General features: G+C 48.0%; 1 protein-coding gene across 1 annotated transcript in view; it reads left to right on the plus strand.

Annotated features, from left to right (window-relative positions):
• The first annotated feature begins 5,855 nt into the window (after positions 1–5,855).
• Positions 5,856–27,676, plus strand: part of NEURL1B (neuralized E3 ubiquitin protein ligase 1B) — a 134,161-nt gene continuing 112,340 nt past the window's right edge. The window contains exon 1 of the mRNA XM_062607724.1: positions 5,856–5,917. Coding sequence (XP_062463708.1) covers positions 5,875–5,917 — 43 coding nt within the window. The 5' untranslated portion in view covers positions 5,856–5,874. The remainder of the gene's footprint in view (positions 5,918–27,676) is intronic.

The raw sequence follows: 27,676 nt of genomic DNA on the forward strand, positions 1-27,676 counted from the left end.
ATCTTTTTCCAGGCTGAATTTAAGGAGATGGGACACTCATCTGCCATTCCTGGATATTGTGAGGCCACAACAGTGTTTACCTGAGCGAGCTGTGGGCACTTGGAAGTTTCTAAAGAGGTTTGCTGTGGGTGAGGGACAGGATGAATGAGCCCAGGGAGCAGCTCTCACTATGAACAGGCTGCACAGAGTGCACACGAGACCTCGGGGCAGTGCGTGTTCTGCCTGTCTGTGTCCACTGAACATGAAAAGCATTTATTTCACAGTGTATATGCCCCAGGACAGAAGTGGGCATGTTCAGCCTTGAAATATCTCGAGGGTGAAAAGCGCTATAGAAATATCGCCCTGTCATGCTCAACCCAATAAAACTTGGAGCTGTGGTTGGGAGGTACCGGGTACCGCCGTGCGAGTAACCGTGTCTGTCATTAACAGCACATTCTTCCTCATCGCTGTATGTACCTCTGCCATCTGCTGGGCTTTGAGGCACAGGATAGGATGGTCCCTGCTCCTGGCAGATGCTGGCTTGGCTGGTCTCTGGGGGACAAGGCCTGGGAGCAGGGGTGGGGAACTGCCAGTGATTTCATTTCATTTAATTTCACGTGGCCTGCACCCACATTGGGGGTTTTATCTTTTTTTTTCCCTATGCTTTTCTTACCAGATGACATTCAGGTGTGTGCTGATGCATGACATGCTACAGATGTCTGAGAAGCCTGCTGTAGCCTCAGTAAGGACATCTCATTCCTTCCTGCCCACTCCTGTCCTCAGGAAGATTGTTTGCTGCAGGCAGCAGTGGAGGGTGAAGGGATGTCTGCGTGGTATCATCTCCCTTCCATCCTCCTGCAGGGTCTGTTGTTACTCCAGCGAGCTGTCCCATACTGAAACCTTTTCCAGGGTTTTTGACCACTTGCAAAGTACTGTAACATGGAAGTGCTTGGCTTTGTCTGCAGAGGACCCTGGACTAGTTCACTGGAAGGATGTCATCCCTCTTTGGCTGTTGCTGGTTGTCTTGACAGGGGTTTTGTGCATCCAGAGTGCCAACGTTTACTCCCAGAGGTGACTGGTGAAGTACCAGTATCAGAGCTCCCAAGTGACACAGACAAACTGAGAGAGAACTCCTCCACTCCACCGAGAGCAGGTCGGGAGGGTTTTCGTTGCAAACCTGCTTTAGACTTGTTTTCCCTGGACGCGTGGTTTGTAGGGAAAAGCTCCCCCCTAGTGGGAGATCCCAGCAGTGCCGGGAGCGGCCGGGCCGGAGGAGGAACCCGCTTCACCGGGGGCTGTGGACGAAAGTTCACAGGCATTTACTGCATATCTGTGCCCAAGGAAGTTCACAACTGATTACGTTGTTTGTACTGAGAACAACGATCGTGATGTAATTGAGCGATTCGGTTCTTCTATGTGTGTTTTCGGAGCGTCTTTAATCTTCACTGTATTTTCTTAAGGATAAGTGGCTGTTTAATTCCTACAGCATCCTGAGGGGAGAATTCAGTATTGTTATCTGCTTTTTACAGAGGAGGAAATGCTGGAAAAACAGGGGAAGGACCTTGCCTGGTGGAGTCATCCGAGGTCAGGATTCAAGCGGTACTGGAGGCAGCATCACTTGAATCAGCTGTGCTGCTCTGTCATGTCGCTCAGCTGTTCCTCACAGCAAGAACTCAGTTTTGGTATTCTGGAAGTGGTCCTTAACAGAGCTGTGCACTGAAAATGTAAAGTGACCAAGTGTAAACTCTTTGTTCCCCAGTAGCACCTTCTGTGTGTGTCCAAGTTTTGAATAACAGCATGCCATAACACTGCGGGATACAAAACCATTGTGAGTACAGGGAAATGTGGGGGTTTGTAGCAGGACTGCCACAGAGTGACCATGATGAAACGTTATTCCTGCTGTTTCCTGGGAATGGGGTTCTCCTCAGTTTGGGGACGATGGTTTGTGGAATTCTTTGAGATCTGCTCATAAAATTGTTACAAAAGCAGCCAACCATTATTACTGCAATTATCAGAGTTTCAGAAATGAAAATACTTTTTTTTTCCAGGATCACACTATGACAGACACCAAAATATCACTGTGTCAGTGAGAGCCTAATCCTTGCTGCTACTCACTACTCAAGCCAGGGTGTCTTCTGCTCTCATGTGTCTGCACCTTTCCCAGCTGCTGGACAGGCATCACTCTGGCAGCACAAGCGGAGAGGAATCTAGAGGGATTCTCCATAACCACCTGCCAGTGCATGGGCACTGGAGGCCTTGGAACAAAACCTCACTGTGCACAACAGCAGGGGCTGGGCTAAGCCCAGATGTGCTACTGGCAATAGCTCTTGTGCTCTGCTTGTGTAAGGGCTGCTCTCGTTTCTGCTTGTTCAGCATATTGAATTATTCTTCCAGTGCTTTCAGAGCAAATGGCTCCTGGGAAGAGGAGAGGAATGCAAAGGGCATGTTTTGTTACTCACTGAAGTAACTCACTGTCCTATTGCTGAGGAGATGTGGCCTCATGTAACCTCTCTCTGTGTCTGTGCCTAGATCAGTGCTTAGCTTATGAGTTAAGGATGACATCCTTCTATCTGCTTCTGAAGCCAAGGCTGACCCAGCCCCAGCTGGACCTACCCCTGCAGAAACGATTAAGGGTGTGTGCTTGGGGCTGGGCTCCAAAGCAGTGTCTTCCTCCTCAATTCTTGCTGGGAAAGCTGTGGGCTGCTTCATGCAGCTGTGCAGAATGGCTAACGCATGGTGCAGATGCTCTTCCCTAGAGCAGAGGTGTGAGAATTAATGGGAGCTAAAGCTTTATTGAAGGTTGTTGGTTCCAGTCCAATAACACATGCTGAGGGTTAGCGCCGCCTGACAGCTGCTTGGTGGTCTTGGCATGAAATGACCTGGTCCACCTCAGCCTGGTTCCCAGTGGAGACAGATGTTCATGTTTTAAAGTAATCATTACTATGGTAATTGCTAGCCAGACTGCTTCTTGGCAACAGGAGAACATTCATAGGCTGAAGAAGCAGGGAAGCATAAAAAAGCCTTTCTCCAGGTCAGGATCAATGCATTTTGGCTCCAAGTCTGCGTAGGAAATCTGTGCTTTTTGTGATATTGCAACTGTGGAAAAAAATGTTACGAAAATTTAGGCTAATCAGGCCTTTGTCCAGAGCATGACACTGACACGGGAACAGTACAGGATTATGCAGGGGCTATTTTGGGCAATGTGATTCTAGATAGCTCTTTGCCTGCTCAAGACATTGTTAAACATTACAGGCCAGTTTTAAACACCAACCATGCAAACACCTGAGCAGCGTTATCCCTCCCTTATGGGGGGAAGCTGCACGGAGGAAGTGATTTGACAACAGCTGCCTAAGAAAACAGACAGCATCTGTCGGAACATCATCTTCTGAACCTCGGCTCTGTGCTGTGACCAGCAGATGAGGCAATGCCTCCTGAGAGCACTGTCCTGGAGGGGCTGGGCAAGTGAGCAGTGGGAGCTGAATGGGAAGGAGCCGCAGGACCCCCCTGTATCCTCCTCTCAGGGTTTCTATCTTTGCTCCTTGGAGCAGAGGTGTCAGGCTCCCTTCAGCTTCCTGAGTGCCAGTGAGTGTCCGGCTGAGTGACACGGTGTGACCTGCCCAGGGTTTCTCCTCCTCCTGGGGACAGCCCGGCAGCTGCTCGAGCAGTGGTGGGATAAGATTTAGATAAAAGGAGGCTGGTTTGATCAGCTGGGGAATTCTTGCCAGGATGGCAGGGGCCGTGATCCCGGCCCCACTGCAGGAAATGGGGTGGTTGAGCACTGCTGTGTGCTGAGCTGCAAGCTGCCCAGCTCCAGGGCCCCTTTCCCTGGTGCTGCAGTGATTTCATGGCAGTAGGCAATGCTGCACATGCTGCCTCTGCAGTCAGATTCCCATCGTACCTGCTCAGGTGGAAGCAACTTCCCTGTTATTAGAGGGCTGGGAAAGCTGCTCTCTGAGCTACTCACCCTCCTCAGGTATGTATGTCTAAGTGTTTTCTGGGAACAAACAGAGCAAGATGTCTCCTCCCTTTTGCTTTGAGAAAGCCTGAGAAATCAGTGTCTTTTTGTTGTAAGGGCTGGCATTGCTGAGGACTGCTGCTCGCGTCCTGTTGCCAGTCCCAACTTGCTCAGGTTCTGCTGTGAACGCTCAGCAGTTCTTCTGCATCATGCTGCTGTTATTGTTGTTACAAGGGCTATTATTAGAAACCCAAGCCACACTAATGACCCCAAACCTGGTGATGAGGTGTCTATAAACTGCTGTGTGTGAGGATAGCACCGTCAGCTCAGGAGGCTGCTTTGAAGGTTGCTCAAGTACTAGAGACTTTGCCATACTGCTCTCACCTAACGGAGGAGATAAAAAGTGCATTAGCAGCTAGATAAGGAGTATCCGCATGTCGCAGTCACTCCCCTGCTCACTCAAGGAAGACATCCCTTCCTCAGCTGGGCTGTCAATGCAAAACCGTGATGTCTGTTAAGGGGCACTGGGATGGTGGGGAGAAGGGAAGGCAGCAGCATCCTGCAAAGGCATTGCTGGTGTTTTTCTCCTGGGCTCAACCCATTCCCAGGCTTGAAGCAGGAACACACTTCTCTGCACATCATGTTCCCATTATTTTGTCTATGGTTGTCAGGGCAGGATGTGTCTTAATCAGCATCTAAGCAATTCAAAGCTGCTGGTACCCAGCAATGATGTTCTGGATGCAGCTGTGGAAGAGGACATCGGCACTGGGATAAGTGATATCCTCCCTACCATAGTTTTCTTTCATTTCCCCTGTTATTCCCAGGGATGGCTGTGCTGCTGTGACAGTAGAAACACTCAGGAATTTCAAGCTTTCTGTTTTGCTCTTTAACTTCCTCCAAAGTCTACATTAGTCCCGTTCAAAATATAAGAGTATATGAGATAATGGGGAACAGAGTGTCCCAAGGGTAGCAGGACTCATCTCTGTTGTAAATCTTTCAGCTTTGTGGTACAAGAAGACCACATGCTGTTTGAGATGGGGAAGAAATCTTCAGCCTCTTATGTGGTATTGGCCTTTTCCTGTTCTTGGCCCTTTCCTAGAATAAGCTGTGCCTCAGAGCACAGCTCTGCACTGGTGAAGGTTACTCCAAGCGCACCACTAGTCTGCACTAGTACTGCGTTTGTGGTTTTAATTTTTAAAGTCTTTTCAGAAAAGGAAGCAATTATAGTATATTACATGTTATCAGCATTATGCAGGGACCATGCAGAAGCCCTTTCTGTTGCCTCATGGACATAGTCTGCTAATTCAAAATGTCAGGCCATGTGAGACCACCACGTGGGCTCAGAGAACTGGTCTGGACAAACTGGCGTGAGGATGGGCACGAAACCCCCCTGCATTTGCAGGCTGCAGGGGGGAATGGCCACAGACAGCCAGGCTTCGCCGACTGGAAGGGGTGCAGGGGCAAAGTACCTCCCTTTGCAGGATGACATCGTGCATGGGGGCAGGCAGCTCCTTCTACAGGCTGCCATGGGTGTAGACATCTCCCTTTGCAGGCTGCTATGGGTGCAAGCACCTCCTTGTGCCGGCATGGGGGCAGGCAGCTCCTTCCACAGGCTGCCATGGGTGCACACATTATTAGCCGAGATGGGTGCTTGGGCACGGACATGTCCCTTTGCGGGCTGACACCGGCGCAGCCGCCTCTCCGCTGCAGGCGGACAGGGGCGCACCGGGATGCAGACAACGACCCTTGAGAGGAGCCGAGGGCCGCCCGCCCGGTCCCGCCCGCTGCCGGCGGTTGGCGGTGGCGGCGCTGGGCGGAGCGGGCGGCAGCTTCGAATCCGCAGCGCGGTAGGAGCCCGGTGCTGCTCGGCTGCCTCCCGCCGCGCCGCACCGTCCTGTCCGTCCCGTCCCGCTCAGCTCCGCGCCCCGCTCCGTCCTGCTATGGGGAACGCCGAGTCCGTCCCGCGCCGCGCGGCCGGCGCCGGTAAGTGGGGTGCGACGCGTCCCTTATCCCCCTGCGTCCCTTAGGGGCGGACCGGAGCGGCCGCTCCGCAGGATCCCCATGCCGTGGGGCTTGACATAAAAACCGACGGGACCGCCCTGCGATGTCTCCCGGGGTGGGGGGTGTGACAGAGGTGTTGGTGACACGCGAGGTGACACGCACGGAGGTGGCAAGCAAAGTGCTGGTGTTTGGACCGTGTGAGATACGATCGTGCTGCAGAGAGGGCAGGTACCCGGTGCTCTGAGCCCCTGTGCTCTCTGCTGGTTTACCAAGCTCCAGAGATCGCCATGGGGGCAGTTTCTACTTATCTCCCCCCTCCAACCTGCGGCAGTAAATGCACTTTCATCCCGTGCAGTCGCAGCGCGGGCAGCGCTCCTGCCAAATCCACCCGCTGTAATTCAAAGTCCTTCGCTCCAAAATCGCCTGCCAATCCCGGCCCGCAGCCTGGGAAAACAGAGCCGAGAAAACAAGCGGGCTGGCGCTGGCCGCACAGCCGGGTGTCAGGTTCTTGTTGCCTTTTATGTGTCTTGTACTTGTCCAAGAAGTGCAGCAGCCGGCAGCCTGGTTGGCTGGATTTGAAGGGAGCTGATAACTGAACTCAACCAACCGGTACGAGGTGCCAGCGCTCCAGAATACAAATAATGCTGGGTGGGAGTGAAAGCCTTGGGTGATGTGTAAGGTAAAGCGAAGCAGCATTGTCGTTGCTGGTATCACTGTATAGCAGTGAGTGTCAACAAGACTGGACATGTTTCTTGTTAACCTCTCCTTGGCTTCAGGCCCTTGGGATCTGCATACTGGCTCTCAGATGCATGTGACCTGCTACAGTTTAAGTTTGAAATTCAATGTTGCAATTCTTCACACCTCATTCTTAACGGCAGTGTTAGAAATTTGATCAATTTTTCAGACATTTATAGCTTGATGTGATTTAATGACTTCTTTTCTAAAAGCAGTTAGTTTTGTTTTGTCTTCCTTTGGGTAAACCCAGAATGTTTTGCTTCTGGAAGTAGCAATAGAGTGTTGTCATTTACTTAGTGTGTAAATTCAATAGCACAATGTGCTGTAGGACAATCTGTGCAGCTGCAGTGCTGGATGCTCTTGCCTGAACCTATGTAAGGTGTGCTGGTATGGAGGGGAGGGAAAGGTCCCTCTGGGGCTGTGCTAGGAACCTTTGGACCATGAGATTGCACTGTCCCACGTCAGGCAGGTTCCCACTGCTGCCAAGTGCTACCTACTGCAGTACTAAAAGTGATATAGGGCAATGTAAAGTGCGACTTGAGTGTGTAAATCGGCAGTAAACTACTCATTGCAGGAAGGGGGTAATTGCAGGTGATGGTCAGAGCAAAAACCAAACCAAATTACTTCTGAGCCTTGTTTCCTACTGGCTATTGCTCTCAGGTGCGTGAAGCAGTATTGAGTTCAGGAGTGTATGTACATTAAGGGAGGCCCCTGCTGCTCTGTGGGTGTTGCTAGCCCCAGTGGATTAAAAGCTGGTTGTGTTCCTGGTGAATGAATACTTTGGGTGCAGGTAATGCTCTGCTCTAGCAGGTTCTCATGTTTCTTGTATTTCTTTCTCCTGGGAGCTGATAATGCTGTGTTTGGTTTGGAGGTATTCTGTCACCATCAGATGTATGTTTGCTATGTGATGGAAGATTATTTCTAACTGAGGCATAACTGTGCTCCCTAATGTTGGTTTGTGTTTTGAAATCCGTCTGGTCTTTGATTATAAAGCCAGTTCTGCAAAGCAGTGCCTGAGATAACACTTTTACAGTTAATGCACTATCATGAAAGGCAGGTCTCCGATCATCTCAACAGCTACTGCTGCACTCCCATGTGCTTAACAGATAAGGTAACTAAATGCATTTGGTGGTACTTTCAGTACTGGATACCAGGATTTGAACCAAGACGGATTAACTGTCAAGGATTGAGAAAGCAAGCAAGCACATATGTAAATCTCAGCCTGCTCCCAGTCTGAAGTAATTTCTCCACTTGCACAGAATAGTCATCAGAAATTGGAAAAATCAGTTTCCAAAGCCAGTAGTCTGATTTGTGTTCCGATTGTTCTATACCTTTCCTCTTGCTGAAGTTTCAGCTGTGTCCCCTTCCACAGGGCTGTATTCTGCAGCCTCTGCAGCCTGATCTCTGTTAGGGACAGGAAAATTCGGGGATTATCGAATGTGAACCAATCCAAGTTGCTGATCACCCCTTCTGCTAGGATCCTGTTCTCCTATCACCGTTCTAAAGCTATGCTAAAGTGTGCAAAGAGATGCTCTAGCCAACAGCTTGTGTATGCTGCACCTGCAGCAGGACTCAGAGTTTGGCGGGTTGCTGGCAATACCTGGTTTGCTATATTTCTGATGTAGAATAATCCCCACTGGAAGGCCTAATCTCTCTCGGATAAGAAAGGGAATAAATAACCTCTCTAATAGCAAGTGTGTTACTGCTGTGGTTAGAAACTCTGCTCCTCTGTAGCCTTCACTGAAGTGACTTAAATGTTCTTGTCCTGAGCCAAAGCCCAGATTGGTCCTAGGATAAATGGATATAAATGTTCCTAGGATATAAAACACAGAAAATGTTGGGGAAACATTTAGCTACTTGACTTCTACCCACTGCTGTGATTTCTACTGGAGCTGGAAACCCAACAGTTTATATTTTCTTAGCTAGGTCTGAGGTACTAGTGCTTGGGCAGACAGCAGGAATGTGGGATTATAAAGACAACAAATCCTCAAAAGCTGGAGCTATCACTGAGGTGTGAGGGTTCTCAATGTGGAAATACTGCTTTCTATGTCTTTTAAACAGAGCAGCAGATCTGGGGCTTGGGCTTGTCCTCTGCAGCAAGGAAAGCTGCAGGATGCAGTGGTCCCCTGGTCCTGGATTGGCAGTTGGACGCCAGGGTGAGCACCTGGCACTGCAGGGGAGCTGGGGTTAAAACGTCAGCACTGCTACACTGAAAGTGAACCAGGAAAAAACCAAAAGCTGAATAAATGCCAGGAAAAGGACACTGTGAAGCAGGTTGCTTAAGGGATTGAGCCTGGTCAAAGAAGAGCAAATAACCATGCAGCAGCTGGTCCTCAAGAGAGCAAACCTTTGCGGAGGACACAGCTGAGAGCTAGTTCTTATTCCTTGAATGTCCTTGTGTGCAGGTGCTGCTGCAGAAGCTGGAAGATGAGCTCCTGTCCCCCAAAGATCTCATGCAGGAAGCTTTGCATTATTTACATCTTGTGTAGCTCAGCAAGGTCAAAAGCTGTTGAAAGTTTTCTTTGCATTATACAAGTTGACTTATGTCTGTACTAGACAATCATTCCCTGCCTGAACTCTGTTAATGGTCTTTGAGTGTGAAATTAAATTACAGTGCTAGGGAGTGTGACAGGTCAGCCCAGGGCACACTGGTTTCTGGTTTTTTTGGCTGTTGTTCTGAACACTCCAGTTAGGAATCGGTGGGGCTGGAGTGTTGCTTTGGACTGGGTGGGACATATTGCTTGTATTCATGGATGGATCACAAATTGCAGATATTGGCAGGCACATACATCTCTCTTGTCAAGGTTAGTCTTTCTTCACTTGATCAGTAGCTCTTCCATGTCTGATGAATGCAGCTTCTGTCCATCCTTTCCCATCCTTCAGTTGGGGCCCTCTAACCCTGCATGCTCCTGTATCCATGCTTCTGTCTCTCCAACTTCCAAGCGTTGTCCTGCTTGCTGTAGTGTGTGCTGTCAGTGCATGTGGTCTGCCAGTAACTACCAGCCAGGTACCTCTCTGAACCTTTGCCTTGTGGCTCATCTGGTCTTTGAGGTTGGTTTTTGAGCTCTATAACTGCTTGGCTCTACACCTTGCACAAGGGTATTTGGGGGCACCAGTTGCCCGTTCTGAGTTGGTCTTCCTGCAGCTTGAACTCCTGATTTGCGAAAAACTTTCCTGCACCCAGCATTCAACTGGATAACGATGAGCAAATATTGAAGAATTCCCTGAAATGGTGCAAGTGAGATCTTGGGATCTGGGCAGTTAAAGCCTCTACAACCTCCCTGATGTCCCCCAGCTCTATGGTGAGTCTGGGCTTACTTCAGTGCTAGGGTTTCTCCAAAAGTGTCCTTCCTAAGAACCTTTTGCGGGTTCTTAGCTCCCAGATTTCTCCTATGGAAGGTTCTCTTGAAAGGTCTGGTGCTCTAGAAGCAAAGGAGGATTTTGTTACGGAAACGTGTTGTTTTCCCTCTGCTCTGAAATGGAGCAGGAAGAATGAATGGGACCGTTTCTGGGCTTAGGTGGCGCCAAACGCTCAAGAACGCGCGGTCCTGGGCTCTGCACCACGATGGATGTGGGGCTGAGCCCTTGCTTGCGGTGGCTGCTGCTCACCCATCTCAGCCCATCCCTCACCTCTGTGGCTCATGCAGAGGGTGAGCAGAGGCAGAGTAGGCTCCGTTTTGTGGGTTTAAGCATGACGTTTGCCTGGTATCTCCCGATTCACACAGCTGGGGGCTGCTTTGTCCTTGCCGTGCTGCTTACTCCAAGCCACTGTACCCGGCTGCCAAGATCTCCTGTAGCACAGCAGGTTCCTACATGAACTGTGTTTGCTTCCATTGCCTGTCATGGATTAACAGAAGTTACATTTCTGGGCTAACCTGCACATGTTAGGCTCTAGGCAGGCTCAGCTGTGGGGAAAATAGCACAGTCCCATCATGTTAAGCACTGTTTACTCAGACGCTTTCCTTTTGCACCGTGGCTTCTGTTTTCTCATTCACAAATCACTTCTGCAGAACTGCAGTTTAGCACTCTACAAAATGCTGTAGTCTGTGCCAGGTTCAGCTCCCTCAGTGCCTTGGAACTGTACTGTATTCAATAGCCCTAGGTGGGTTCTTTTACTGATAAATGAACAACATTTATGTGGATTTATCACAAAGGTAATGGTAGTACACATTGTGTTTCCTCTTTGCACAGTGCTGCTGCAAATCAGCCCAGAAGTCTGGACGCATGGGATTCCCTGCAGTCCCATCTCTTTGGCTGCACTGAGCTGTGAGGCTCAGGAAGAGTTGATGCTTAGTAGTGATGTCTCTGAAGACCTGGATTAATTGTGGTTCTGATGTTTGCCTTTGCATTGCCCTGAGACAAACATGAAGTGTCCTCTGGACTGGTTCACTGTAACAGACCTTCTCTGGGCAGGGGACCATCTTGAGGAGTGGGGCACACAACACAGTGCCACTGCTGTAGGTCACCTGTGGCTTAGGAGCCTAGTGACCAAAGGTGAATGAGAGGATTTTTGCCTTTAGAATGGAAAAACCCGAGAGACTGATACTCTTGTTATTTCTGCATGGCTCTGAAATGCAGGTTACAGGGCTTGTTCATAAGCCTTTTCCCTTTTGCTTGCCTTTTCTCTCCTTCTTGCACACTGTAATGTGGCTCAGCCTCTGTAACAGCCTTTCTCTTCCCAGCATTGCTCTGACTGCTCTTCACCACTGTAGGCTGTATTCTTGGCTTAAACACCTGCACAGATTTCTCTGTTTTCTCCTGCAGCTGCTTTTCCGGGAAATTAGAAAATGAAAGGAACCTAAAATCTGTTTATTTTTCATGGACAAGTGTGTTAGGACCCAGATGAAGTAGATAATTACAGCCCTGAGGGCAGATAAGAATGACCTTGTGGGTGTGCTCCCATTGTATCGCCCTGTTGCATCCCTGTTTGGGACTCTTCCCTGGAGCAAGCATTTTATCTTCTCTGCAGGCTGTTACCCATACCTAAAAAGGAGCATCCATATGCTCTGACTAGAAAGGACTCCAGTCTTCAGAGTTTGGCAGTCAAATAGCGCAGTTATGAATGCCTGCTCCTGCCTTGAACTGGAACAAATGTTTATATCTTCTGTTACTGTCTTGACAATCTTCCCATTAATTTATGCTGAGAAACCTTTTCATTTGACTTCATTGAGTACCAGCCCAAAGTCTGTTAAAGTTGCACACTTTTTCCCCATCAAAGACAGAAGGTTTGGTTTTGCAACCCTGCCCTCAATTTGCAGAGGTGAAGTTTCTCACACATGTACCACCTTCACCTCTTCCCTTTCTGACTGAGATCCCCCAAGGAGTGTGTGCTCCCAGGTGGTTCTTGGGATGCAGGTACAAAGCCCACAAAGGAGGGCAAGATGAAGTGAGGGTAGAAAAGAATGAGAAACTTTCCGTGCTGAAATGATGCTGAAATTCACCCAGCCCTCTATTGTCTCTATTTCTGGGTCTCTGATAAAACTAAAACTCAAACCTAAATAATGTGCAGTATTTCAGCAAGGAAAAGCAAGACAAAGAGGCTATTTAAAGCTGCCGTCTTTCCAGGGCTTGGCTCACAGGCTCTGCTGCTTTTGTGTCATTGTGTCTACGGAAAACACATACAAGAGGCTAGTGAAATACAATGTGCACTTCTAATTTAGAACACATGCAAAGGTCAGATGTGGTCCACGCTTGGGTTTGGGGAGAGGGAGGCTTTGGGGTGGTGCAAGTTAACTTGGATTTCTGTAACGCAAGGAGGTGTATTACAAATGGAGAGCGGAAGAGTACTTAGACACAGTTTACACAATATACTACAGCCTATGCAATAGAATAACTTGTACAGCCTGTTCATGGGTGCTCCTTTTTTTGACCTGAAGCTGAGGCATGATCTTCCACTTACAGCTCTGCTCTGTCTTGCTGTTTGAATCTTGGATGAGTCTTTTACACTGGCTGTACCCTTCAGTGTCCTTGGTTGTATAATGAGGCTGGGAGTATATACGTAAAACACTGAGATCCATAAATACAAACACAAAGTGTCACAGCATGTGTCCAGCTTGAAAGCAGCTACAAAACTATCAGAGAAGCTGCTGACCTGGAATGTCTTTGTTCTGGCAATAGGATGAATACAATAAAAGGACTTGCTAAAGGCTCTGCTGGAGGGAACTGGTTGCTGTAAGGTTTTTGAGGGGATGAGGCATAAGAGGGAGGATGGAAATTCCCCAAAAGGAAAGGACACACTCAGTACTGGACCTGCACAAACTGGAGAGAGCCTGTTTGTAAGGTGGAAGGACAGCCTGAACACTGAGCAGGATTTTGGAATGCTGAAGGAGTCCATCAAAAACATATGAAGAGATGGAGCAGAACACTTTGGTGGTTTTGATGTCTTTTTTGGGGGCTAGGGGATGGTACAGGTACTTGTGCCCCTGCGCTTTTCTAAGAGTAAAGTGTGTGTATTTATGAAGTTACAAGAGAACCTCAGTGCTATGAAAAGCTCTTATGTGTCCCAAAAGGATGAAACCCTAGACCAGCAAAGCCATGAAGGCAGAGCATGAAAATGGAAGGTTACTTAAGTTACTGGGGAGAGGTCCATGGTGTTTGGGTGTATTTGCCATAGGACAGGATGCTAGAGAGGGTCTAAAACCCAGCACTGAGCTCAGGAAAGCTGGAGATGGGAACGATGCAGACTGCACCCCAGATCACTGTAGCTGCTTCAAATGGTGCATTTTTTCAGGGCGCAACACTCACCCAAAGATAACATTGTGTAACAAGACAAGATCTTAAGAAAATCCACAACTGTGGGGTTGTCCTACTGTCTTGATTATGTGAAGGGGAAATTAAGGCATGAGATATGTGCCAGTTTATAACTGCTGTGGATGGAGGGTTTCTATTCTCCTGGTTGCAGCAATCCCTGAAAGCCTGAGCGAGTTCAGGAGCCCTGGCTAGGATCCCTGCTGTCATCTCTGAACTGTGCTGCCTTCCCAGTGCTTAGGGGTGTAAAAACATCACGTACGTTTTAAAGCCCTATCTGTGTCTTCTTTCTTCAGCACCATGATGGATTTTTGGCCTTGTTAAAGTAATCTCCTGCAAGGATTTATCTGTTTTTCATGTGTCAAAGGTAATTCTTTTTTTTTTTCTTAGAAATTCTTCATGCTGCAGTAATTTGTTCCCTGTCAAACCTGTTTTGGTTTTTTCCTTCAGCCATAGAGGTGGGAGAATCCAATTCCCAGAAATGCGCGTGCATCTTCCCTCCTGCATGTGGCACTCCTGTGCCAATAAATCCAAACCTTCAACCTGCAAAGCTCTTTGAGGAAACGCAGTCCTCGTGTCTCACATGCATCCAGGGGTGGCTCCGGGCCTCAGCTCAGAGGTTCCCGTGTGCGATGGGGTTCAAACCAGCACGGTTCCCTGTTTGAGCCATACATGGTCTTGACAAAGACAGTGAGGAAAGGCTTGGCCTCAACACCTTCTATTTGGGCAGGAAAAACACTTTTCTTTTGGGAGATACAGAGCCCTGCCTTCCCTCTCATGCCTTGCAGGGGGGAGCTGAAGGTGGTGGGATGCTGTATGGAGAGGAGCTGTTTCTTTCCTTACCCAGACTGAGACAGCATGGTTTGTCTCTTGGGAAATGGGTCTGTACTGCAAGGTAAAACAGGTTGGGCAGAGCCTGGGAGCTGTTACTCTTTTGCTTTGTAATTTGTTTGCTTTCTCTGATTTTCTGAGTGCTGATGGGGCTGAGACAAACAACCCTCTTAAATGCAACACCCTAACAATAACCTGAGTATTTCCTGCTGTGGGTTGTGACCAGGGGTGCTGCCTGGTCCCTGTCCCTTGGGATTGTCACAGCCACTCCTGGCCTTGTGACAGCTCAGGACTGAGCTGTCAGAGCCCCTTGTGCTTAGAGGGTGCTGGTGGGGGGGACACTGAGCACAACTCATGGGGGATTAACTGGATCATAGAATGGTTTGGGTTGGAAGGGGCCTTAAACTCTCATTCTGGCTGTTGTTAGTCTCTCCATCATGAGTAGTGCATTCAACAGTGATTTTAAGCAGCTTCAGGGCTCCTGCTGATACCAGGGATGCTAACTCCAGGTTTACTTCATATCCCTACCTTCACAGAGCAAGATGAGGGAAAGCAGGTGTACCACAAGCGTGGCCGGATCAGGCCAGGACCCATGGCACAGAGCTGGTGAAGCTTGCAGGAGGAGCATGATGGAGAAGGGAGGAAAAATGAGCGTGAAAGGAGGGAGGATCTCTCGCTTCTCTTGTTCCCCTTACACTGATGGGGAGAAACAAATGCAAACCAAGCTGTCCTGGCCATGCTGTGACAAGTGCCCCGCGGGGCTTTCCCCTTTCTGCAGCTGCATGTTTCTGCAGGCACTGGATGCTCTTTGATGGGTGCCAGCAACAGGACGGTCCCTGGGCACTAAGTGAAAGCTGGGGGCGAACAGGGTTGGTGAGGGGATTGAAGGGGAGATGCAGAATGAGAGAGAAAACAAGCAGTTGTTTTGTTAAGCCTGCTTTGTTCTCTCTATTTCTGTAGCTAACCTTTTCCTTCTCAATGCAATAAAAAAAGCCCTCTTCAAAAAATATTGCAGGGTGCTTCTTTGTGTGCTTTGACTAAGCCGTTCCTCATAAACCACTGGGTTTTGTGTAAACACAGCCATGGCAGGCAGAATTATCTGCTTTTTTGCAGCTGTCAAGTCTCTTTGCTCCCCCAGTAATGTATAAATGGGGAAAGCAAGGCTGGGAGAGGCAAGCTCCAGCAGAGCCTGGGGTGTCCTTCTCTGCCATAAACCCCATTACATCCCTTCCTGGTCCCTGCCTCTCTAAAGGGAGAGGACCTTACGGGCCCTCAGCTTGTCACTGTATGCATGGGGCTGGGTGGTCATCAGGTCTGACCATGGGAAACATCGGATCGGCTCTGGGAAGTCCCAGGCTGAACATTAAGCTGGCCAAGGACATGACAGAATGAGGGAGGGACACAAGAGGAACCCCCCCTGTGTTATGTCCTTGGGGAATGTGCATTCTCAGGCTTAGAAATGTGTAGCTGGAGATGAATATTGCTGGCTTCCCTTGGCACTTTTAATTGCTAGCCAGTGTTAGCAGAGCTCGGGGTGGCTGCTGAAGCTGTTTGATTGCTAATTGCTGTCTCTCTGCCCCCTTGTTCCCAGCAGTCAAAGCTGACATGCTAAATTCAGTATCTGCTGGAGATCAGGGGGCCTCCCTTCCACCCCTCTGGTGGGCTTCAGTGACTTTCTTTTTTCCAGTTAAAATGAACAAAACTTGTGTCCCGTGACGGATCTGATAAGCTGGAGGCTCCAGACATGGCACAGCGCAGGCTGCCCATTATAGACCTTTGTTTATTTAGGGAAAAAAATAAAAGCTTAACCTCGCTATCTTGATTATGGAAAATAAAAAATAATATAAATGTGCCAGAAGCATAATTGGTGCCAGTGGAAATCAAAAATGACCCTTTGCTTTCCCTCCCCACCCACCTTTTTCACAGTATAGTAGTTTGCTGTGAGGGAGCTTTTCTTAGGCACTAGTGGACTGCTGTAGGGATCTGTCCTCATGGACTAGGAAAGCCCTTTCCAAAACATTACCAGTCTCAGATGCTTTAAGGGATGGTGAAAGGGACCCTTGTAAAATTCCAGGTGGAATAGTGCACCCCTGACTCTCAAACTGTCATTCAAATCCTTTTGAGACTATCTTACGAGCAGTAATAGCATGTCCTCAAAGTACTTATGAAAATCTCATTATCAGCGTCTCTTATAATGCTGGATCATCCTGCTATTTAGGTAATTGTGCAGTCTGTTCCCTTTGAGTCTGCCTCACTGATTGCTGGCCATGGGGAAAGATACTGTGTTTTCAGCCTTGCCTGGCTCTTCAGATGTGCTGAAGACCCAGTTGCACCTGGGCTGATGGAGAGAATGGATGGTCCTTGGGTGCCTTTCCTGCTCTGTTTCAGGTTGGTGAAACTCACCTGTCAGCTCCTGGCACATCATCTGGCTCTGCAACCCTGGGAAGGGAAAGGAAGGGAAGGGGGGAGAAGAACCATCCAAGATAGCTTTCCCATTGCTATGTGTGGTTGAGCTGGTTGCATTGGACCCATGTTAAGCCAGGAGGCCTTCAGTGCCATCATGAGCAAGGTGGTAAACAGCACTGGGATGACTGTGCAGGTTGGGTTGAGTGTTTGTGTTTCACACTGAAGGCCTTTTGTGATGGCGCATTGAGTGATGTATTTCATGGGAGGATTATTGCAATGAAACACAATGTGCTTTTGTGCCATTAAATGGTGTCTTTTATATCATTTCCTCTGATAAGTCTGTCCACACCCAAGCAAAAAATAAACATTTTGAAAGGCTGCAAAGATATACACAAAGGTTACCCTTAAATGCATCCCTTCTCCCCCTCCTTAAAGACACCTGCTCTATTCTCTGGACAGGATGAGCATCCAGGAAGGTTGATTTAAGATTACCCAGAATAAATGCTGGCAATTAATCACTTTCCAATCCTTCACTTCACAGCCTCTAGATGCTTTTAATCAGTGGCTTTTTTGGAAAGGAGAAAGGGATAGCTGGTACTTACCCTGTCACTCACTTGCTCTGCCTTTTGAAGTCTTTCCTCTCATCCCTTTGAGGCTCCATACTATTCTCAGTGCTGGAGACTATGGGGATAGGTTGGGTTCACAAGCCTTAGTCTGCACAGGGCACATCGCTAAATTGTTTTGTTTCCAGGCTGCTCTTTCCCATTTTTTGCCATGGCTTGTCCTTGTGCTGCCCAGGCCCCTTCCCGTGTGACTGCTGACCATGCTGGGGGGTGAACAAATGTGATGGAGTGGTTTTTTCCCCCACTTTTGTCAGCTTGGCAGTAGCTGCCACTGCCCATATCTTGCTCTGAAGTTTTCCCACATTTCCTATGGGAATAATCTGTGGGGAAGAGAGAGGACTTTAACTGCTCTTCACTCAGCCTGATAAACCAGTGATCAGTGTGGGGAGTGGGTCTTTTAAGGTGAGGAAGTTGCTTTAATGGAACTGCCTTCTCATTTCTCCTCCTTATCCTCTAACTCATTTGCTGCTTTGCCATTTCCCATGACTGTGGTTTCTTTAACAACCTCTTGTGAAGTGTCTCATCAAAGATGGCAGGAAATCTAACTGCGTTGTCAATCAGTGCTCTTGCATTGCCCTCTTTATCCACCCATCCCCTTTCCCTGGTGAGACTTGTTCAGCTTATAGCCTGTCTCTACTGCGAACCCCAGATGGGAAAGTGCTCTACTTTTAATTAGCATCTTAATTAGTTTATCAGGCATTGGCACCACACTGACTTGTCGTTCCTGGATGCACTTTTCAGTAGAGCTCTTGTTCTCACTGTTCTGTAGCGCTTAATTTTTTTAGTTATCACAAAATGCATCTTTTTTACTGGTCCAGGAAGATGTTCCTTTGGAATTCAGTATTTGTTACCTGAGCTGGGTGAAGCATCTCTTTCCAAATAACCAAATCACTTCAGTTTTCCTTCTTAATCCCAACTCCAGATAGTGCCTGATCATTAATTCCAGAAGTGTGCTATGGTAGGAAAGGTGTAGCTCTGTGACAGATAAGCTTGGCTGACATAAGTAATTTAGTTCCTCTGTGTTTTCTCTTTCTTCTTTAACTGCTGGAGATGGAGGTGACCCACAGAGTCATCTGAAATTCTTCTGCAAATGATCTCCTGGTTTGACTTTGTTTTCAGCTATTTGTCAGCTATAACTTATAGTCATGCTTCACTGACTTCAGTAAGATTATATTCTGTATTTTTAGAGCATTTTTCTGTTACACTAAGTGAAGAAAAAATACATGTATTTTGTCTATTTGCTGTTTTTTATGTGTGATCTAAGCTCTGAATATTGGATTTTCCTCCACCCTTTTCCCTACTGATTTTGTCTCCCCTGAATCATCTTTATCTAGCTTGTAATGGACTGCCTCTGTTATCTTTATATTCTGCTTTTTGCTGGGAAATTGCAATTCAGTTGTTGCCATCGATTTACTCTGTGTTAGCCAGGCTTTTTCTCCTCTTTGATGCCTCAGTGTTGCCTGGGGTTTTGTTCCAGAATTACTGTGACCCTCGGGACTATTAAACAGGAATGGAGCTGGAACAGGAAGAGTAGGTCTGTCTTTCCCATGGCCTACCCACAGCTTTGGGGACACTGTGCCTCGGTGACCAACAAATAATTTGACCACAAATGGGGATGGAGCAGCAAAGCTCAGGGCTGAGGTAGCCTACGAGCAAAGTTTGCTTTTTCTCAATGATTGCGGCCCATGTGGCTGTGATGTGAACCCTGCTGCACTGGTTGCACTGGGAGCTTGGATGCTGAGGGTCTTGGTGGCACTGGCCACTTTGCTGTTGGCTGACACCGAAAATGCTTGATGGTCTATGTCTGTTTGGCATGGTATCAAGTTCCTGCAAGGGCCTGAATATCCTGAAGGATATTCTTTCTTCTCCTTCCCAGAGGTTCTCCCAGGCACCTCTGCCCCCGAGGGACTGCAAACATGAGTTAGATCCTGGTTAGGACCTGGGTTAGACCCTTAGGTCCACCAAAGGAAATAGAAAGAGGTGAGGGAGCTCCAGGGAGCCTGCTTTCTGATGATCCCATGTAGTTGGCTCATCAGTACAAGCTCACCAGTCTCTTAGCTTATGTCAGAAACCTTCCCTTGTTGTATTTGGCCCCTTTTTTCCTCTCTCAGGGAAGCTGACCCACCTCTACCTGACCCGTTGGTAGGCAAAAATACTGAGTCCATATGACCAGCCCTTCCTCACCAGCTCTCCTAATTCCAGGGATAGTAACATGAATTATTGCCAGTACACAAGCCAGCACAGCCCTTAGCAAGGGTCTCGGCAGAGCTAAGCCAGCCAGGCAGATGCAGCGTGTCAGCGGGGCGTTAACATATTTCTGGCAGAGTTTGTGTTAACCAAGAAATGGTGGGAATCAAATTGCTGCACAGGCTTTGAACATTGCCGGGCGGGGGGAAGGCTGCAATGGCTTTTTGCTTGTGATTTCACTGGCAATCCAGGCAGTTTGTAGCTGATGGGGGAATGTCTTGGCTGTTGACCCTGGAGTGGGGTGGGGGAGACTCAAGTATTTCATCTTTATGGTAGTGACTCATTTGACACTTGACTTTATTCTTTAATTGTGATGCTTTAACATGAAACTTTGCAGATGGAGGACTGACGCTAATGCAGCAAGGTCATTTTGCTCAATTGGTGTGAAGAGAGCTAACCCAGGGTTTCATAGTCCTTGTCAGGTTTCTGTCCAGCCTCTCCCCAGCTTCAGCGCTGATCCTGACAGTGGAAATACTGTCTCATGAGATGGTATTTCTGGTTGTGGGGTTCTCTCTAGGTCAAGGGACAAAGCATACCTGTTGTTCTCTACCTGAAGAGGACATCCTTCTAGAACCGGCTCAAGAAGAGATGGCATTTGGCTGCTGGGGTTGTGCTTGGTGTAATTCCTGTTGTGTTTCCTTGCCAGGTGGAGGAGGTGGTAGACAAGAGCATCCAGTGGCCTCACTGGAGTAAGTGACCTTGAACAAGGTCATCTACATTTTTCTGTCTCTGTGTTTTCCAGCTATTAATGGAGATACGGTTGACATTGCCAATGTTTCCTGAAGCACAAAACGTGCTCTGAGAACTGCTGAGGAAAAATGTATGCAGGCATATTTATGGTATTTTGGTTCAGAGTGACTGTTAGCACTCAGCCTGGCCTCTGGCTTGATGGAAGCTTTCAGAGAGCTTTTCCTATCTGGCTTCCATGTTATGCAGCATTCCTTCCTAACTTGAAGTTTTGGCAGGGAGGGAGGTATCTGTGGGGTGAGAAGGATGCCACAGACATTTTCCAAGGTCCTGAGGTGTCTGAAAGATAGAACAGACAAAAAGGTGGTGTTGCAGAACTAGCACTGGGCAGGTTTTGATTTGAAATAGCTTTAAACATTCTCTCTATCATGCTAGCATCCTCACTGCCATCACCAAATCCACTGGGTGCACGACGGGGCACAACATCTGATTCAATTCCTGATGAATCATTATTTCCACTAGTTTTTCATAATTGGGTTTGCTAATCCTCGGCTGCATTTGCATGTGCTTAGTGCTCACCATCCCTTTCATCCATATGGGTAAAAGTCACGAGGTGTCAACATCCTGCTTGCGTCCCTTGTGATGCTTGGTGGAGCTGTAAACACAGGAGACGATCATCTTTGTCTGGTGTAAATTATCAAAGCTGTGCTCATATGAGTGGATTTATAGCAACTTACACCAGCTGCAGAAATGCCTGCAGGATGTTTCATTCCTGCTGGCTGGCACAGCAGAAAGCTGAGGTGGGTCTAATGGCCTCATTCGAATACACCTGATGTAAGTAAGGCACAGCTGAGCAATTCTCTGCTCCTTTGTTTTGGTCTGTTAAGGTTTAGCAAATAAAATATCTTTTGGGCTTCAGTACTTATTCCTGCACAGAGTTACGTGTTTTACAAGCTCTGTACATGCAACTTGGACACATAGCAGCCTGCTAAACTGGTACCCTAAGGCAGATGCTCCCTAGCAGCACATAGGGGCATACCTGTGATGGAAAGCATTGCCAGGCTAAATAAAGTTCAGCTACTTAAAAGATGAAAACTCTCCCCGCATATAACCAGAAACGGAGTTCAGATATGTAGTTCTTACTTATTGCAGCTGATCTTACTGATCCATTTGGATTCCTTCAGTTGGTTAAGGGATAGGAAGGCAGAGTGTATGTTTGGATTCTGCTGCATTAACCCAATGGTGCTGTGTTAGAACAGTAAATGCCACGAGAAGAAAAAAGCACCCAAGTCAAACCTTGTCATAATGAAAGGAAACGATCCCTTTGAACTTTAGCTGAATTTGCAAAATGTCCTCACCTCAACATGTGTCACCGAAGCCCTTCAAAATGGGGTCAGTTCTGAACAACTTCATTTCATTCAACCCTCCATGCAACAGGAGAATGGGGGCCAGGGAAATTTCATTGAATGGAAAAGCATGCAGTCTTTTTTTTTTTAAAAAAAAAAAAAGGAAAGGAAAAGGAAGAAATTTCTCCTTCCCAGCTTTTCGGACGGAACTGCAGACAATGGAGGTGAATGTAAAACCCAAGATGCAAAATCTCCTTTGATTAACTCCCCTGCATAGGCAGCTGAGCTCCCGCAGCCATCCGGCCTTGGGACCTGCTGCCAGCTAGCCCTAGGCACACCATTTCCCCTCCTGTTATGTGGCTTCATATGTGTGTGTGTTTACCACCCCATGCTTACTTTCATTCAGGAGAAATGTTGCCAGTGGGCAAACATTAATCCATCCTGACAGCTCTGCCCATCTTCCTGCTTTGGTCTGGCATCCAGCAAACAGCTTGATTAAGGTCCCCGGGGCTTTATTAGTGCAGCTTGTTGCCTGCAAATTAATCAACAGGTTGCATGTGCTTAACTCTTTGCTGGAGCTGGTTGGGAAATGTTCTGTGTTGCTGTGGGCATTGAATCAAGTCTTTTGAACTTGCTTTTAAATATGGTGCTGCAGAAATAGCCCGAAGTGGTGTTAGTCTTGGTTTCTTGGGGCAGGAAGTGAAGTGATCCCGTGGGCTCTGCAGGTGCTGCTAATCCAGCTTCCGATCTCTAATAGCAATTTTAGACTTTCATTTAATTTCTCTTGGCCATTCATCCACTCCCCATAAAATATCTAATAATGCAGAGGACAGCCAGATGAAACCTGAACTTTCCTTTATTATCCATAAGAAGTCCTCTGGGACCCTTCAAAGTGGAAGAACCTCCTTGCTATTTTGAGGTTTGTTGCAGAGCATGGGTGAAAGTTGCCTCTATGTTGTAGTGTTATCTTTCAGACTTTAGTCTGGTTCTTTAATTGGACTCATCATATTAGAATTAGGCAAAAAACCCTATGTGGTTGCTGTGGCTTGCACTTGAACTTTGGTAACAAGCAGAAGATTCAGGGAGCACACAGAGTTTTCAGGTTGCTGTATAAGGTACCAGAGTGGAGATGACTGATGTTGTGTGGGTATAATGGATTGAATATTCTCTGGTTATTTCAAAGATCACAGATTTCTAGCTTCTCGCTTGCATGTACATGGGGAAACCTAGCTCCATATCTCCATTTTCCTTTTCTATGCATGACCTCTCATCTCCCATTGCTGGTGGCCCAGTCGGTGTGTTACGTTGGTGTGCACACTCACGCCTATCAACACTGCATGTCTCCGATGGACAGGACAGATGCTGACCGAGCTCCCACATGCCGTTAGCCCTGGGGGACCAGCACTATTCTGCACATGGAATTACATTCGATCTGATCTGGACTTGGCCCCACAATGAACAATAGTGAGAACGGCCTGAGCTACATAGCTCGTATTGATTATTTTTAGCAACAGTCGAAGGTAAAAGAAGAACGTGCCTATAAGGTGGTTGTTCCCTTTCTTAGCAGGAGGAGAGCAGCCCAGGCCTGTTGTTCTGTGCACGTTCCCCCAGGAAGGATGTGCATTCTGCAGTTTGCTCCAGTTGGAGAAGAGCAGTGTGTGGTGGGGAATTTGCCAGCCCTCTGTCTTCAGCAGCTGGCCAACATCTGTCTTCTGGATAACATAAAAATTTGATGATACTTTTCATGCCTCTTTTACCAGAAGGATTTAAAACATCTTAGTTCTCTGTTTGACTTTGCATCCAGGTGAGAGAGGTTTTGTTGCACTTTCTGTGCCAGCAGGGAGGATGAGAGGCATAGAGAGGAAATGTGGACTGCCCCAAGGGTCTGCGGATGATGCCTACCCCTGTACCTTTGCTGTGAGCTCCTTTCTGACCTCTCCATGAGCTCCTGATGCTGTCTCATAGCTGAAACCACTTACCTGCTGAGGACACAGCACTTTGCCTGGGATCACAGATAGTCTGTGCATTTCCAGTGTAGGTCTTTCACTCCTGCTACCTTCTCTTGTCTTTTCTGACCAACCTTGGGCTCTCTTGCCCAGTGGAGGTGCTGATCCTTCAGCCTTATTTCCATGCTGGTGATGGCAATTCTGTGATAGAGGTGATAAAGGCAAAGCTGCTTCCTGGGGACAAGCCGGGGAGTTGAAGACTCGTGACTTACTTCTTGCTTTGTTCATTTCTGGCTTCTATACCCTGTGATTGCAGCAGGGCTGGTAACAGCAGCAGAAAACCAGAGTTAAATGCTGCTGTTGTTGGTCCTTTGCCTGTGGTCTGGCTCTTCCCTGCTTGCAATAACCAGTTAAGGCAATCCTCATGGGGTGTGAAGGGCTGTTGACCAAAGAGGTAAGGGTTCCTGCCTCCGAGCAATACTGTTGAATATGCAAAGCCTGGGGACAGGGAGAGTGAGGCCCTAGGCTTGGATCCTCAGTATCTATGGGTGAAGCAGCTTGTGGGGAGCAAGAGGCCAGCTTGTAGGTACCTACAGTACCAATAAGAGCTCCCTGGCAGGAGACTGAAACACCTGCAGATGCCACGTGTCTGAGCAGGAGCTCACCTGTGCTGCTGCCCAAGGACCTTCCCAGGTATCAGCAGAGAAATTGCTTTCTCTGCCATTTAGAATGCCATTAATGCCATAAAGTGCTGTTACAAGGAGGCTCCTTGAGGCAGACAGAAGAGAAAAGTGGCATTTCTGAAAGATTTTAAGTCAAATGACTGCTGGCCGCTCTAGATCCTAGTCTTGAGGATTTAGGGAGTCTTGGGAGAGCATTGAGAGAGCAGGTACCAGCAATGCTGGCAAAAGTTGCCTTCTGCTATGTGCAGGGATCTCATTAGTTCAGATGATCTTGCCAAGCCTGGCCTTTGCTTGAGAAGCACAGTGTCCCATTGGTGAAGGATTTCCCCATAGGACAAAGATGAGGTTCCACCTCTGCCCATTCCTCAGGACATCCATGTTTCTCTGCTGATGAAACACAGAGCACACAGGCTCAGTCTCTTCTTTCCATGTCCCTGTGCCAGCACGGAATATCAATAAGAAAACTACACACCTGTAACCTGTGGGGAGGGGGAAAGGGGGTAATGCACCAGCTCAGTGTTCTGCATCATGTCAAGCCCAATGCAGCCGGCTGGGGCACATCCCTGCACCTGAGGTCTGCCCCTGCCCAGCCCCTGCTGTATTAACTGCTGGCCTTTGCACGGCAGTGTGACAGTGTGGTGGCGGCTGTGACGCATTGATCAGCCATGCCTGCTGCTGAGCGCTTGTTCCCGTTGCCAAGCAAAGAGGGGTGACCTTTTCGGAGAGGAGGAGGAGATGGAGGGGAGAGCGATGGGTGGGTGGGAGGCAGTGGCAGCCCTGGATGGGGTGCAGGGTTCGGGTCAGGACTGGGGGTTTGGATGCATGGAGTGAAGGCAACAGTCCCTCCCTGCTTTGCTTGATTTCGTGGGTGCAGAAAGCCCCACACCCGCCTGCATGCTTGGATTGAGATGAAGCTTTCCCTGGTGGGGCCTGCCATCTCTGTGGGATGCGATGCCCAAATTACAGGAGGAAGTATCAGGATGGTGCTTGGTAAAATGTTATTTATGGGCTGCTGCAGATCTGACTGTATTGCCTTTGGTGCAGGAAACTTCAGGGCACCACAGTCCCCCTACACCCTGCTCAGCTGGTGTGAGCCACTGAGCAGTGGTGACCTGCAGTGGGGTTTGGGTCTCGTGCCCTGTGCTGTGACTTGCGCATCACTGTCATGTGTGGGTTTTCCTGTGACCGTGGGACCTGGATGGTGCTCTGCTCTGTGTGTGCCGATTCTGGAGCCACCTTGGGTGGCTTCTCTGGAATAGAAAATCTTTTCCACATGTTTTAGGTCAGTATGACTGGGGGAACAATTATGAAGCCTCTAAGGCTGGATTGGTACAAATGGCACCATCATTCCACTGAGGCAGAGCCCTTTGTGAAGGGGTGAGATGGAACAGTACCAGATATAACCTGAAATGACTTAACAAGCTGCTGAAGTTTTTAAATGCATGTGTCTTTTTTTTTCTTTTTTATATATTTAAATTAAATTTCCTCTGACATTTCATAGGCTTCATCACTCAACGTGGAGCCAAGATCCATGCGAGTGTGTGCGGTAGGATTGTTTTTAAATTTTATTTTAAATACAGATGTCTGGAATAACTTTTTTGCACACACTGTAGGAGTGTAAAGGTTTCTAAGCAACATCTTTTCATGCTGTTTGCATTAGAGAATGTAAAACAGGGTTTCTTTTTTAAAAAGTCTCTGCAGTGCAGGCATAATTACAGGATCCCATTATGCAGCATTGTGTCTAGGGTGAAGCCTGCCCTAATGGAATATTCTGCCTTGCGCTGAAGACTTACCTGCTTTTTACCAAGACACTTAAGGACTTAATTAGCATCATTAGAGTCTACCACCCCCTTCCTCAGCCCTGTGCATGAAGGGATAATGATCTGTCCAAGCTAGTGCCTTTGCTTCCCATGGTTAACAGCACCACATGGAGAGAGTGTTTCGTAGCTCACTGCTGCTATACTGAACTGGATATGGAGGAGGGGCAGAGGGGGAAATGAAAGCATTTCCTAGGAGCAATAAATATACTCCGTGTTTACTTGGCCTGGTCTTAGCCATTGAGCTGGGATGGAGTTTGTCACTGGGAGATCCCCATGGAGCTCCTTCACACACTGCCTCATCACGTGCTGCTCTGGCTACCTTGTTTGACCTGCTGCAGCACGGAGCGGTGCCAGGCAGACTTTGTGCTCAGTCCTGCAGGTGTGTGCCACCGGGCACCCACATTAACTCCATGCTTTGAGAACAGGGAACAGGAGGAGCCATGTGGGTGCAGCAAGCCCTGGTCTTGCCTTTGTGTGATGTCCATGTGGATGTACTGCACATGGGCAGCATCTTATACTTACCTGCACATACGTATGTGCATTAGTGACATAGTTTAGTGATGGAATTGGCAGTCCTGGGGTAATGCTTGGACTTGATGATCTTTAAAGATCTTTTTCCAGCCTAATTGATTCCATGATTCTATGTGCATGTGTGTGTGCAGATCCTCCCTGCTACCCTTGCTGGATGGTAGGTGTTGGCACTGCACCGAAAGCAGACATGTTTGATAGGTTGGAGTGACAAGAGATGGTGGGCTTGAGGGCACACTGCTCTGGTGCCAGGGGATGCTGGAGAGGATCATGCTGCTGATACATGGCTCCATCTGTCAGCTAGATGGTTGGTTTTGATCCCTGATGCTTTGATGGTATACAGTATTTGGGCTGAGCTGCCCAACGGAGTTTTAGAAACATCTGGAGGCTTTTTGCGTTTTATGAGATGAAGAATGTTGGCTTTTGTACCTGAGGTGGAGCCAAAGAAGTTTTTATTGCTGGTTAGGTAACTTCTCTGGCATGTTGCATTAGGAGCTCTAGACGTTATTAATGAGGTGTGTGTGTGCTATGGTGCATGTGTCGTTTCATGTAACGGCTGTTGCTGCTGCTCCCTGTGCAAGGATGTAGCCATAATGTTTTCCTACAGGTGTTCAGCTCTCATCCTCCTTCATCTCTTGTGTCCATCCTGTGCTGTCCTTTCTACCCTACCTGCTACAGGTTGGTGCTCCCCTAGCAAGTTTTCTCTGGAGTTTTACAAACATCTTGCAGGGAGGAAAATGTACCTGTAACCTCTGCTCGTTGTACTTCTCGGTGTTGGTAGGAAGGAGTGCTATGAAAGTGGTTATGGGGTTGGGAGCTGATCTTGTGGATGTGGCATTTCTGAGCTTGTAGCTTAGCTGCATTCAGAGGAGCTCCTTGAAGGGTTATGGCCCCATCTCTTGTGGCATGTAAAGACAAGAAAGATGGAGCTGTGATGCTCGTGGATTTCTTCTCGTTCCCTTGACTCACTCAGAGTCATGAGCATCGTCTACTTGCTTCATTGACTCAGCAAATGATGTCTGGCCTAGGCTGATGCAAAGAAATTGCCCATATTGGTGGGAAACCTTCAAAGCCCAGAGCTGCTCCTGGATCTCATCATCTCCTCTTCTGCTTTGCTTATCCAGAATGACCCTCCTTCATTG

Source organism: Pezoporus occidentalis, unplaced genomic scaffold (assembly GCF_034315485.1).
Source record: "Pezoporus occidentalis ecotype Australia unplaced genomic scaffold, CSIRO_AGI_Poc_V1 ctg124, whole genome shotgun sequence".
In the NCBI taxonomy this organism is placed as follows: domain Eukaryota; kingdom Metazoa; phylum Chordata; class Aves; order Psittaciformes; family Psittacidae; genus Pezoporus; species Pezoporus occidentalis.